At 42.4% G+C, this 14,706-nt stretch overlaps 1 protein-coding gene across 1 annotated transcript; it reads left to right on the top strand.

The window, feature by feature from the left end:
- Window positions 1-8,974: 8,974 nt before the first annotated feature.
- On the top strand, window positions 8,975-12,936 carry LOC127412052 (BLOC-1-related complex subunit 7). The gene is made up of 5 exons (XM_051648085.1): window positions 8,975-9,144; window positions 9,495-9,557; window positions 9,692-9,735; window positions 11,054-11,074; window positions 11,166-12,936. The coding sequence occupies exons 1-5, from the start codon at window positions 9,013-9,015 to the stop codon at window positions 11,215-11,217; spliced, it is 312 nt and encodes a 103-aa protein (XP_051504045.1). The 5' UTR covers window positions 8,975-9,012; the 3' UTR covers window positions 11,218-12,936.
- The last annotated feature ends 1,770 nt before the right edge of the window (window positions 12,937-14,706 follow it).

Genomic DNA, 14,706 nt, shown 5'->3' with positions numbered 1-14,706 from the left:
TAAACCAATGTCTTGCATTTTAATGTCTTCATGTACTGTTTTGAAATGCATTGCATACGGCACATCACACTATTTATAAATTTTAGATACATATGAAATATTATTTCTCTTTGCTCTTACAAAAAAATAAATAGACTCGTCCCTCCTTTTCTTTAAAAAAATAAATATCGAGGTTACAGTGAGGCACTTACAATGGAAGTGAATGGGGCCAATTTTTGGAGGGTTTAAAGATAGAAATGTGAAGCATATCATTTTATAAAAGCACTTACATTTCTGTTAAAACTCATGTATTATTTGAGCTGTAAAGTTTTTTAAATCATCATCTTTACAGTCACTTCAGTGTTTGTTGACATTATATTGTTTAGTTTGTTAGTTGTGAGGAGGACCAGAACACAAGTGACTCTGAATCCAGCAAAACACTTTCAACTTTTCAGCAATTTATGACACTTGGTTTCAACACAACACATAAGAACACATCTCCCCCCTTAAAAAAACACAAGAGTAGAACCTCACATTTAACTTATTTAATATGAATGGAATACGACTCTTTTTTTTAACTCTTTTGAATAACTCTTAGCTGTTTGTTTTGTTTTTGTTTTTTGTTTTTGTACGCCACAGGGTACAGTTTGTGAACACTACTGGGAGTTAACAGCGCACATCTTCAGCTTAGGGGAGGTGAAAGGCACTGTGTGCAAGTGATACACCCGGCCGGCTGTCCCGGACAAACCTGCTTGTGCGTGCCACTACACGGGACGAAACCGGTTCCACCTGGAGGTTGGACCTCGCAAAGGTGTTGGGTGTTGCCCAGCCCGCTGCCCTGCAAATGTCTGTTAGAGAGGCACCCCTGTCCAAGGCCCAGGAGGCCGCTACACCCCTGGTAGAATGGGCTCGTAGCACTACCAGGGGCGGCACGTCCTGGGCGTGATATGCCATAATTATGGCGTCAATGAGCCAGTGGGGGATCCTCTGCTTGGAGATTGCACTTCCTTTCCGCTGTGTACCAAAGCAGACAAAGGGATGCTCAGAGACTCTAAAGCTCTGTGTGCGATCCAAATAGATGCGTAAAGTGCGCACCTGACACCGCAATGTCAGGGCTGGGTCTGCCTCCTCCTGGGGCAGCGCTTGCAGGTTCACCACCTGGTCCTTAAAAGGGGTCATGGGAATCTTGGGCACATAGCCCGGTCGGGGTCTCAGGATCACATGAGAGTAGCCCGGACCGAACTCCAGGCACGTTTCGCTGACAGAGAACGCTTGCAGGTCTCCTACCCTCTTGATGGAAGTGAGCGCAGTCAGGAGGGCAGTCTTCAAGGAGAGTGCCTTAAGCTCAGCTGACTGCAAAGGCTCAAAGGGGGATCTCTGTAGACCCTGAAGAACTACAGAGAGGTCCCATGAGGGAACGAGGCGCGATCTGGAGGGGTTCAGCCTCCTGGAGCCTCTCAGGAACCTGATGATCAGGTCGTGCTTCCCTAGGGACTTACCGTCCACTGTGTCGTGGTGTGCCGCTATAGTGGTTACATACACCTTCAAGATGGAAGGGGACAGCCGCCCTTCCCACCTCTACTGCAGGAAGAAAAGCACCGATCCGACTGTGTACCTCTGGGGGTCTTCCTGTCAGGAAGAACATCACTTAGCGAACAGACGCCACTTAAAGGCATACAGGTGCCTTGTAGAAGGGGCCCTAGCCTGAGTGATTGTGTCTACCACTGTGGGTGGTAGACCGCTTAGGTCTTCCGCGTCCCGTTCAGGGGGCAGACATGGAGATTCCAGAGGTCTGGTCATGGGTGCCAGATTGTGCCCCGTCCCTGAGAAAGGAGGTCCTTCCTCAGGGGAATTCGCGGGGGGGGGGGCTGTCGTGAGGAGCATGAGGTCCGAGAACCACGTCTGGGTGGGCCAGTAGGGTGTTACCAGGATGACCTGCTCCTTGTACTCCCTGACCTTGCACAGGCTCTGTGCAAGTAGGCTCACTGGGGGAAATGCATATTTGCGCAGTCCAGGGGACCAGCTGTGTGCCAGTGCATCTATACCGAGAGGTGCCTCGGTCAGGGCGTACCAGAGCGGGCAGTGGGAGGATTCCTGGGAGGCAAACAGGTCTACCTGTGCCTGTCTGAATCGACTCCAGATCAGCTGGACCACATGAGGGTGGAGTTTCCACTGAGGGTAACCTGCCGTGACAGCACATCCACTGCAGTTTCAAACAGCGCCCCAGCCCGTTTTGGAGGTGTCTATCGTGACCACGACGCACCTGGAGACCTGCTCTAGGGGAACGCCTGCCCGTAGAAACATGAGGTCGGTCCAAGGGCTGAAGATACGGTGACAGATCGGCGTGATGGCCACGCGATGTGTCCCACGGTGCCATGCCCATCTCGGGACTCGAGTCTGAAGCCAGTGCTGAAGCGGTCTCATATGCATCAACCCCAGCGGAGTGGCCACTGCTGAGGATGCCATATGCTCCAGGAACCTATGAAAAAGTTTTCTGTTTGAACGCAGAAACAGGTTAACATTGACTGTGCATGCTTGTTCGTGAGGCGCGCCATCAACGAGACTGAGTCCAACTCCAAACTGAGAAAAGAGATGCTCTGAACCGGGAGGAACTTGCTCTTTGCCCAGTTGACCCAAAGCCCTAGTCGGCTGAGGTGCGAGAGCACCAGGTCCCTGTGTGCATCAGCATCTATGACGGGAGTCTGTGTAAAGCCCGGTTCAGTACTTGCAGGTCCAAGATTGGCCGCAACCCACTGCCTTTTTTCGGTACAATGAAGTAGGGGCTGTAAAACCCCTTCGTCATCTCGGCCGGAGGGAAAATCTCGTCAGACGTACCGGCGGGTGGGTCCTCGTGGAGGGGCGGAGCCTGAGGTGCCACACTGTGTCGTGGCCGTGCTGAGTTCAGGGACATCGAAGTACTTACCTGGCTCCTTGTGACCACCCCCGGAACAGCCTGGGATGGGGGAGGAAGAGGCCTGTCCTCATGACCCATGAAGACTGTCACATCGGGGGTGGATTTGTGCCACAGCTGGGTGCTCAGGGGCGGGGAGACTGCTGCTGGAGCTCCAAACCTGCCAAAATCGAGTGGTGGACAGTGGTCGTGATGACGGCCGTTCACACCGGGTATGTGACCCAGGGAACAAGGAAACCGCTCTTGCTGAATTCTTGGGTACTGCAGCGCAATTAAATGCAAATGTAACAAAAGATTCTCCTCCCGGCCCCCGACCCGGGGGATGGAGTGGTCTGCTTACCAGCCCCAGAGCAGTGGGTTTCGTCGTCCCTGGGTCGCCCGTCTCAGGGGTGCTTCGAAGCCTTTCGGGGTTCTTGGTGGCCGCGAGACGGGTCGCGTCTGCTTCCTGCAGTGGGCTCCACACCGGGGCCGGGCTGCAGGGGTGGGCTGCGGTGGAGCCGGTGCAGTCACCGCAGGGGGACGCCCTTGGCGACGAGCAGACGGGGTGTGGATCTTGAGCCGCGCCGGAGCAGGATGTGCCAGATAACCTCTGTCTGCTGCTTCACCGCTGAGAACTGCTGGGCAAAGTCCTTGGTGTCGCCGGACTGGCCAACTTGGGAAATGGGGGCAGCAAGGAACTGTGCCTTGTCGGCCTCTCCCATCTCGACCAGGTTGAGCCAAAGGTGGCGCTCCTGGACCACCAAGGTGGACATCGCCCGCCCGAGAGACCGCGCCATGACCTTCGTCGGTCGCCGAGCACAGCTCCTGCATCAATCCCTGGGCAGAACTACCCTCATGCAGTTCCTTTGGCGCATTGGCTTGGTGGACTTGCAGGAGAGCCATGGCGTGCAGGGTGGAGGCGCTTGTCCAGTGGCACCGTAGGCCTTGTCCATCAGAGACGACGTAAACCTACAGGCCTTGGATGGGAGCTTTGGGCGCCCGCGCCAGGTGGTGGCGCTCTGTGGGCATAGGTGCACCGTGAGCACATTTATCCACCGAGGGAATTGCCGAATAGCCCTTGGCTGCCCCACCATCGAGGGAAGTGAGGGCGGGGAAGCTGAACGATCAGGACCAGGCAGTAAAAATTGCCTCCCACAACCTTGTCAGCTCTTCATGCACTTCCGGGAAGAAAGGAATGGGGGCAGGGCGTGGCTTTGAGCGGCGCCGCGAGCCCATGAACCAATCATCGAGCCACGAGGGTTCAGGGGAGAGCGGAGGGTTCCACTCCAGCCCGACGCTCGCGGCTGCCCGGGAAAGCATGTCATCATCTCCGCGTCAGCCTGTGACTGGGCGACCGCACCCGAAGGGAGGAGCCCAGCTGAGGCTTCTGCGTCCGACTGGACGAGCCCGCTCTCCAATGCTGCGCTCGAGAGCTCATCACCTTCGTGGGCTCTGAATAAGAGGTCGAACTCCCCATGAGACGAGCCGGCGGACTCATCCGGAAGCCCGATCGGGGCAGACGAGTTTGTTGGGGAATGGGAGGTCCGTGGGGGGATACCCGGCGGAGGTGGTCCCATTGGGGTCCCCAAATCACCCCCAGTGCTAGCCGCGCTGGCCTCATACCCGTGGGTAGAAGGACCGAGGCGGGGAGCCTCTGGGGTGGCTTGCTTTCTTACGAAGGTAAGCCGCGACCGCATCGTTGCCATGGACATGTTCTCGCAATGAGTACGTGACCCATCCACGAACGCTGTCTCCGTGTGAGCAGTGCCCAGACACGAAAGACAGTGATCGTGACCGTCAGAAGGCGAGATAACGGGCGCAACCAGGTATAACACACAAACGGAAAGGCATCTTTAAAAAGACGCGTCTTTAAAAAGACGTTCCGTGTGTGCCACTCTTTTAGAGAAATATACTCTTTTAGAGAAATATACTCTTTTATTTATATATATTTTTATTTATTTATTATACTTTTATTTCTGCCGAAGTGCCCAGGGGCATTCTCTGCAGTGCACCAGTGCAGAGGGGGAAGAAGCTGCCGAAATGTGCCGTTAGATCCAGCAGAGGTGAATGAAAAGTCATGGGAATTCAGCTCAGTGAGCTCCGAAAAGAAAATCTGAATGAGTGGTTGCATACCAGCTCCTTTTATACCCGTATGTCTGGGGGAGTGGTATGCAAATACCACTCGCCAATTTTCATTGGCCTTTTATCAAAGACCAAAGGTGTCTCGGGCTCCCTAGTGTCACTACATCGACACAACGTCGAGTGAGTGACAGATAAGGAACATCTAACATCCTCTTTGTTCTACGGTCTCTCCATGTTCTCAATAGCTGAAGTTCTTCTGGGATCGGGTTTTATGCCATCCTCTGAAATGACATCTCCAAAAAAGGTAAGTGACCTCACTCCAAATTCACATTTCTCTTTGTTAAGCTTCAAATTTACTTTACGAGTCACTTCAAGTACCTCACAAAGTCTGACATTATGCTCCTCTTTGGTAGCACCGTAGACAATGATGTTGTCCATCATGGTTTCCACACCTTTGATGTGCTCGTAGATCATTCTGGTGGTTTTGTGATATACCTCAGGAGCTGAGAGAATGCCATATGGTAAATGCAAAAATCTGTATCTGCCCTCAGGGGTGTTGATTGTGCAGAGTTTGGACGATGCCTCGTCTAACTTCATCTGCCAGAACCCCGAGGGGGCAACTAGTTTGCTAAACCATTTTGCTCCTGCAAACTGTCAACTGACATTATTTCCTCTCTGGTATGTAACTTGAAGTGTTCTCTCTTTATGGCTTTGTTTAGATCTCTTGGATCTAGACAGATTCTGAGTTGACCATTTTTTTCCTACTATGTGTAGTGGGCTAACCCATTCTGTGGGTTCTTCTATTTTTGTTTTTACTTCCAGCTTTTCCATGCGGAGAAGTTCTTCTTTCAGCTTCCCTATTAGGGCAAAGGGAACTTTGCGACATGCATGAATAACTGGAGCCACCTGATAATCAACATTAATTTTATGTACACCTGGGAGGCATCCCAAGCCCTTAAATATGTCAGTGAATTTACTGAGGAGCATTTCCTTTTCCATGTCCTTTAGCACATTAGCCACAAAAACTTTCTTCACTAGGTTGAGCCTTACACATGTATTTAGGCCCAGAATTGGCTGCATATCTTTGCTTACAACCAACAGTTGAGTTTTGTAGTGTTTTCCTTTGTGCATTATGGTTGCAATGCAGCTGCCAATCACTGGCACATTTTCTTCAGTATAACCAGTGACTTTTATTTTGACTGTGTGTGTTTTGGGTCTCACATTGAGTGTCATGTAGTCTTTTTCTAAAATCAGGTTCACTTGTGCACCTGTGTCCAACTTGAATGGCACCACTGTTCCATTTACTGTTAATGGATGCTGCACACTTCTATTGAGTCCACAGGAAATGTCTCTGCATCTCCTTCTACAGTGTGCACTTTCATTTTTTGACTTCTTGTTTTGCAGCATTTTGCATAATGTTTTTCTTTACCACACTAGTTGCAAGTTTTCCAAATGCTGGACATGCTCTGGGTTTGTGGCGGCTGCCACACTTTCCACATACATATTCACTCGTTAAAGTTCACGAAATCACATGTTTCACTCAGAGTATAAAGCTCCGCTAAATACTGATCAAAACTGTCGCCCTCCTTTTGATTGCAGGAGAACATTGTGTATCTTTCAACTTAAATGATATTGCATAATATTTGGGTGTAGTGTTTCGATGAGAAGATGACGTTCATATTTCATACAATGTCATAATCGGACAAGACCATTAGCTTGTAAACTGAGACACAAGTTAACATGGACAAACTGCTGGATTATATGCACCATTTCACACCGAACACACACTCATGTGAATACAAAGATGCCCGCTTAAATTGTCGCTGTCTAGTAGCTCAAATGATTAGTGTGCTATGGTCAGTGTTGGGTATGTTACTCTAAAAAAGTAATTAATTACCAACTACTAATTACATCTTCTACCATGTAATTAGATTACAGTACTAATTAATCTTTCTGAAAAGTAATTGCATTATTTATTACTTATTAGTTTCTAAAACCCTGATCAACCTCGACCAGATGAAAAATACAAGGATAGACATGAACAGAAACTGTTCTTTTAATTCTTTCAAATAAATCATATAAAATCAAATAAATTATTCACGAACTGGCCAAAGAATTTAAGGGGGCTGCATTAAATTAGAAAACATTCATTTTAACATTAGACTTTAAATTTCGATTTTAAATTCGCTATTGTTTTATATAGAATTGTTCTAGAGTCTACAGTATTTAACGCAATTACATCAGAAGTAACTGTAATTAAATTACTTAAAAATTAAGAGTAATCCCATACTTTACATTTTTCAATTAAAAAGTAATTTAATTACACTAATTAAGTACTTAGTAATGCATTACACCCAAAACTTGCTATGGTGTCATGCTGATCATATTATTGATGGCCGAGTTCGAATCTCCTACCTCGGTTATTTATTTATTTTAATCTTGCGTACTTCTGCCATTTGATCTAATAATACCACTTATTTTTATCTGTACAATGATGCCAGCATCATGTAGTAAGTTTACATTTAATGGAGAGCAAACTATAGAGTCAGAAGCATGATTTTTGGAATCGACGAATTCACCAGGGGCACGTTCAATTTCAAAATGGTGTGCACCGTTTTGCTACGGTTTCTGGGTTGAACGACATGTTTCCTCGAAACGGTGTGAAACGGTGTGCAACGGGCTTTGAGGTACGTGTTCTCTCATTTGGTGTGTGTGTCAGAGGTTTGAGGCATGTTCAGCCCCGACAAAACGTATCAAAACGTTTATTTAAACAGAAACGGTGGTGCATTGAACACCCTGTTGTGTTACGCAAGCATTGCAACTATGGCAGCTGAGAAGGCCATTCTTTGCGTTCATTTCAAAGATTTTTCTGAGCCTCATGAAATCGGTTTAAATACATGTTTAATACTACAAAATACGCTGGATGTTACAGTCACTGCCCTTGCCGTCCAGAATAGCAGAGAACATCCCAATCGAGTGAAGGGATGTGTGGAAACTGTGGTTCCTAATTATGGTGATCCAACATTTGCCTCGCATTTCAGGATGACATGGCAAACATTTCTTCTTCAGTTGTCAAGGGGCCTGGGTAGCTCAGTGTTAAAATACGCTGGCTACCACCCCTGGAGTTCGCTAGTTCGAATCCCAGGGCGTGCTGAGTGACTCCAGCCAGGTCTCGTAAGCAACCCGGTTGCTAGGGAGGGTAGAGTCACATGGGGTAACCTCCTCGTGGTCGCTATAATGTGGTTTGTTCTCGGTGGGGCGCATGGTGAATTGAGCATGGTTGCTGCGGTGGATGGCGTGAAGCCTTCACACGCACTATGTCTCCATGGCAACACGCTCAACTAGCCACGTGATAAGATGCGCGGGTCTGACTGTCTCAGACGCTGGAGGCAACTGAGATTCGTCCTCAGCCACCCAGACTGAGGCGAATCACTATGCGACCACGAGGACTTAGAGCACATTGGGAATTGGGCATTCCAAATTGGGAAAAATCCAAAAAAACTGGTTTTTTTTTTCTTTTTTTTTTTTCAACACAACATCATAATGGCAACAACTTTGTAAGCGATTTTATCACACTAAAATCATGTTAACATGCATATTGTTGTTGTCTTTTGGCAATAATTTTGAAATAGTTAGTATTTTAACGTTTAAAGATTGGACCCCATTCCTTTCCATTGTAAGCACCTCACTGTAACCCAGAATTTTACTTTTTTTAAAGAAAAGGATGTGCAAGTCAAAATGAATTTGTGTAATAGTCAATATTATGCCACAAATGCTGTCGATTAAGCTTAAATTGTATTGAACCCGGACTTTCTTTAATTTTGTTCTTTCTGTTTTCTTAAGAGCTTGCAAAAATAATATTTAATTGCCAGCAGTTGTTGCTGCATGCTGTGCTGTTGTGTATTTTTGTTAGATAATCTGTGCCTTGTCTTGCCTTTACTTTGGTGAATCAAGTTAGTTGTGTTTTTCGTAGTTTTGAATCTTATGAAATAAATCTGGCTTTATTCTAATCCATCCTCGCACTTTACATTGTCCCTCGCGTGCTTCCGTAGTAAACAGTGATGGCTTCTTCCGAGACACAACCTCGCTTCGGTCAATCTGTGAAAGGTTTATTGTCAGATAAAGTCAGTTCTTGCAGTGGAGATGTGATCGCTCTAACCCGCCAAGTGTTAAAGGGATCCCGGAGCCAAGAAGTAAATATCGAACACGTTACATAACTCGATAATGTTTTGACTGCAAAGGCGAAATAGCCTTCTGGCTAGCTGTTTCCCTCTTACAACAATAAACGTAAAATATGTCTACCAACCAAGTAAGCTGCCTAATTAGACATCATTAGACCATATATTAGGTGTCATATATTATTATGTCTGAATATGCTGTCAAAGGTTTTGAGACTTAGTCAGTGTGCGACTCAATGTTATACTAATGCAGTTGACAATTATTGGCCTTATTAAAGTTTTAAATGAAATTATGATTATTTTAAATCTCTTAATATATTAAATACATTGATTTATTAGAATTAAAATGTGTTTTTTCTTTGCAGCTACTCAGTCAGGCAGCGAGAAATATGGTTATTCAAGAAGATGCAATTTTGCACTCTGAAGATGTAAGTTATTGATATATTAACTAGTTTCATAAGCCTATATTATTGTTGTTGTTGTTATTAGTTATATCCTATTCCATCTATGTACTTTAATAAAGAAAGGAAGAGTAACTTCTAAAGTTTATTTATGCTTACAGAGTCTTCGGAAAATGTCTATTATAACAACACACTTGCAATATCAGTAAGTATATGAGTGTGTGTGTGTGTGTGTGTGTGTGTGTGTGTGTATATATATATATATATATATATAATTTGTATTCAGGGACGCAACTACACATTTATTGAGGGGTATGCAGAAACATCAGTGTTGAATATTATGAAATATTACAATTCAGAACACACAAAAAAAAACATTAAAATATATTAAATAAAATAATTCAGTAAAACTTAATGTGATGCAATTATTTCATTCAAACTTTTATATTTAGAATTTAATTTAGAATTTTTATACAAAAAGTCATGTACATATATATTAATTTAATTTGATCTGCATCGTTATTTTCCATCCAAACAGAAAAAGAAAGAAAATAAAGAAGAGGCTTAATAGTTCACCATGATTGATTCTGAAGCAAGCCTCTCCATCACACATTTTTTTGGATTTAGTCAATAATTGGTACAGGTGTTGTTTAATAATTCCTGAGGTAATTTACTTACAGCACATTCCATGGTTTGTCATGTCATGTTTGACAGTGAGACAACAACAGGCGAAGGTTGGAAAGTGCAGCAACATTAGTTCTGGTTAGTAAGAGGAGCCCAAGTATAGGCTGGACATGGCGAAGGGTCAGTTAACAACTTTAACAAGCTTTCTCTCTAAATGTAAAGCAATTGAACGCCCATTCCCAAACATAACCGTGACAGAAAAGATACTCGGAAATGAACTATATTAGCTGGCCATCTGAACCTCTCGGCAGCGTTAAATATCGGTTAACTTCAAGACTTTCTTGAAGAATTTCAGTAATAAAGTGATAAGTTAAGCCAACCAGGCTTTCTTCATCCTCTTGGACATTGTTTTCTTCATTTTAATGCACCATTTTTCATTTTCCATCTTCCTTTTTCTGTTCTGCGCACCAGAACGCATCCCCCCTCTGATCATTTTTGTCATGTGACAGTTAGAGCATCGTCGGTAGACAGAGGGTGAGCGGTAGCTGTGAGGGTAACCTCTTGATCAAATCAAAGAATAAAAATGCATACTTGAACCCATTTAAAAGGCTAAGAACATTTTGTTACATAAAATAAAAGTTAAATAAAATACATTCATTATTGTTTAAAATGGTGCTTTTGGTTATTTGTAAGGTATTAAAGGAGATTTTAAAGTATGATTTTGGCGCCCCATGCGTTAAATATGTTGCATATCCCATGTTTGCACCGTTCATCTTCATTAACACCATGTATAAAGTGAATCGTGATGGAAAATGGCCAGGGCAAAGAACAGAGAATTTGTTGCAGTTTTCAGTTGTGAATGAGGAAACACTAAAATATATCTTTACTTTTTTCTCTAGGCAAGAAGCCATTCAAAAGAAGTAAGTCATAATCATTAAAATATTTTAAACAATTGCATGATTTTTTTTCAAGGTTGTTTATTCACCTTTTCTTTCTTTGTCCACTTTACAGTATAGAACACTCAAAAAACCTGCAGGACCAGCTAAGACATTTGATGAAATAATAAAGCTGTGGACAAAGCTTCCATCTTTGATTTTTCATTGATTTTCAGTTATAGATACAAACATTGTAAAGTGTACATGGCTCATATTGCATAGTAGTTACTCTTTCAAAAGGTGCACAGACCAACCTCCTCCTGTGCTCTTGTGACCTGCTCTTGGATGGCTCTTGCAAAACAGCTGCAAGACCTTTGAGTGAAGGCTTTTCTGTTGGAGATTGTTTCCAGTCTTCATATTTGTCTTTTTGTAATAATGTTTTTGTCTCATTTTTTAAGCATTGATTTAAAAGAACATTTGATTTTTTTTTTTCTTGTTTTAAAGAAGTTCTCTATATGCCAAATATACTGTATGTTGTTGTTAAATTATGTATGTCTTGTTTTATGATGTTTTTGTTGTGCCATATATTGACTTAAATATATTTGTATACAATTTCACTCAAAACAATTAATTAAGAAAGGATATCTTTTGGTCTAAGCTTTGTTCAGCTTCATTAAATTTATGTGGACAAGCAAGGCAAATGGAAGAAACACAAGTCCTTTGTGGAAAGTGCAGCACAGGAATACATGATAAAGTGAATCCAACATTCAGTATCAGCAACTCCTCTGCAAGGGCAAGCAGATGGATGTCCTAGAGCGAGGCCTTGAGCATAACTCTTCAGGATTCCAATACAAAGTTTTGACTTACAGTATGTCTGTAAGACATGTGTGCATGTACTTTTACATGACAGTCAAAATATAAGCGTGAGGATATAAGTCTACACTTGTTTCGTTGTAACACATCAGATGGAATCAGTTACATTTATGATATCTTTATAATAAAACTTTTCCATAATGACAACAGGCAATTATGAAAAACAATCTTGCAAAATTGTTTCATGTGCAGCAGATCAACAGCTAATAAATTCCAAACATTTATTTTGAGTGCTTAATAATTGGTCTTGCACTCTGCACGTCAGACCATTCAAACTCACAAGATCAAGGGAGCTAGTAATGCAAACCTTGAGCTGAAAATAATGTTCTGTACCTCCTTAGTTCCACTTATCAGTGCCCAAGGTCTCTAATAATGCACTCTTACAACCTACAAAGAGATTGTGAAAAAGCAAGTGTTGAGTTAAGCATTAGTATTACTCTGTGTTATTCAAAAAAGATTATTCCTTATGACTTAAAACATCCAAAATATGAATATTCTTTTTTTTTTTTCTTTTCTTCTGTTGAGTACTATGTGGAACATTAACAGCTTTCTTGTGGGAAGTGATTTTTCCTTTTTCAGTTTGTATATCACATTGATTTTTGCTTAATTTTGTAAATATATTTAAAAAAGTAATTTAGGTTTAGAAAGTTGGCATTGAGAGTTGCAGTGTGCATCTAATGTAAAGAAATGTCTCTAATTATAACTAATTGTATAGAAAATTATAAATATTTAGAGAATTACGCATGGTTGTAATGCTCTTGTGTCCTTTAAACCTGCAACGTCTTCATGCACACATTTATTTGCCTCATAATTGTAATGTGTACTGCACGACTACATGCGAACATACCTATATATGTAATGCGTATATGTTCTGTACAGTAAGCACATATCATGACTGTTGTGAATCCATATTTTTTTTTATAAAATTGCCCAATGTGACAATATCAAGAAGGGCAGTCCATATCTGTCCAGAAGTACTATTTAAAGGGTTTTGGCTCCCTCTACAGGCAAAAAGTAGCCAGACAAATGAACTAAGAGCAAATAAATGATCTGTGAAGATGTTTACAGTGTTTCGTGACTACAGGAATCCCGTAAATATAAAAAGCAAAAAATATATTATAAAATAGCTTTTAAATATTTTATTTTCTATATTTACCAATATGTATTTCTACTACTGACCACCTAATCTTTGCTCAAATGTAAACAGCTTGCTAATATCTATGATACAGAAATGAAAAGAGCAAAAAAAGATTGTCACTAAACTAAGCAGCTCGTTCTCTCCTACTCTGAAACTTAACAGACTGATTGCTTTGCTGTAAAATCTAGGTGCTCTAGTCTAGATGAGCATAACAGACACTGTTTTGTGTTGTGTGGCATTCAGTAGGCTATAACTTAAGGCCTATATGAATCCATACACTTTACATGTTTGTTTATGGGGTAGAGCAGCACACAAGTTTACAAGCAAGTCAAAACTGTAGCTTACTCTTGGATTTGAGTTGATACACAAATTAGCTTAAATAATTCAAATACTTAGTGCATACCTACTGTTCAGAACTTTTACTTTAAATTCTCCTCCCTGCCCAGTAGGTGGCTATATGAAGATTGTGAATCACCAAAAACAAAAGAAGAATGTGGAAGTGAATGTAAAAGTGGAGATTGATAGTAAAAAATGGACTTAAATATCGATCTGTTTCTCACCTACACTTATCATATCACTTCAGAAGACATATTATACCACTGGAGTCTTATGGATTATTTTTATACTGCCTTTATTTGCTTTTTTGAGCTTCAAAGTTCTGGCCACCATTCACTTGCATTGTATGGACCTACAGAGCTGTGATATTATTCTAAAAATCTTTGTTTGTGGTTAGCAGAAGAAAGAAAGTCATACACATCTGGGATGGCATGAGTGTGAGTAAATGATGAGAGAATTTTCATTTTTGGGTGAACTACCCCTTTAAGATTTTCTGTTCTTAGGGATATAGACAGTTTTTTCAGGTTAGCCTATGTATAATAGTTCCCCAAACGTTCCCGTAAAGGACAGCATGTGTGGCATAATGCTGATTACATTTCGACTCGTCCCTCCTTTTCTATAAAAAAAAAGAAAAAAATGTTTTTTGAGGTTACAGTGAGGCACTTACAATGGGAGTGCATGGGGCCAATTTTTTAAAAGGTATAAAGGCAGAAATGGGAAGCTTATAATTTTGTAAAAGCACTACATTAATTCTTCTGTTAATACTTGTGCACTACTTGAGCTGTAAAGTTGTTTAAAGCACCGTTGTTATGGTCATTTTAGATTTTTAGGGTTTACAGTCATCATCAGAATCAGAATCAGCTTTATTGCCAGGTTTGCTTACACATACAAGGAATTTGTCTACAATACAGCAACAATTTTTATTGAACATTTTGTCATTTCAGGTCTCCACACTAAACCCCTGTAACGTTTTTGTTTCTTTTTTTTTTTTTTTCTTCTTCTTCTTCTCACAATTAACCCCGAAATCTTCAATACGTTAATGCAATGTATTGGCCCGTAGTTTTACTGCCAAAATTCAGTTGGCCGCTAGTGACCACTCCCATCTTTTAGCTACGCCTTATTTGAACCATTGATTGGTCTTTAAAAACACCCACTACCGCTTTTAAGGCCGTAAGGACCGCCTCTCCTCCAACGTTCTGTACAATATCATTGGATACGCTTTTCAATAGTCCCGCCCTATTTTGCATACATTACTTGATTGGTCAAAAGTAACGCCCGTCAAGAGACATCTGTACAAACAGTAGTTCTCATAGAGTGCTGGTGTGTCATC

This window comes from Myxocyprinus asiaticus, chromosome 21, assembly GCF_019703515.2.
Source record: "Myxocyprinus asiaticus isolate MX2 ecotype Aquarium Trade chromosome 21, UBuf_Myxa_2, whole genome shotgun sequence".
Taxonomy (NCBI): domain Eukaryota; kingdom Metazoa; phylum Chordata; class Actinopteri; order Cypriniformes; family Catostomidae; genus Myxocyprinus; species Myxocyprinus asiaticus.
This window is presented reverse-complemented; position numbering and strand designations above follow the sequence as displayed.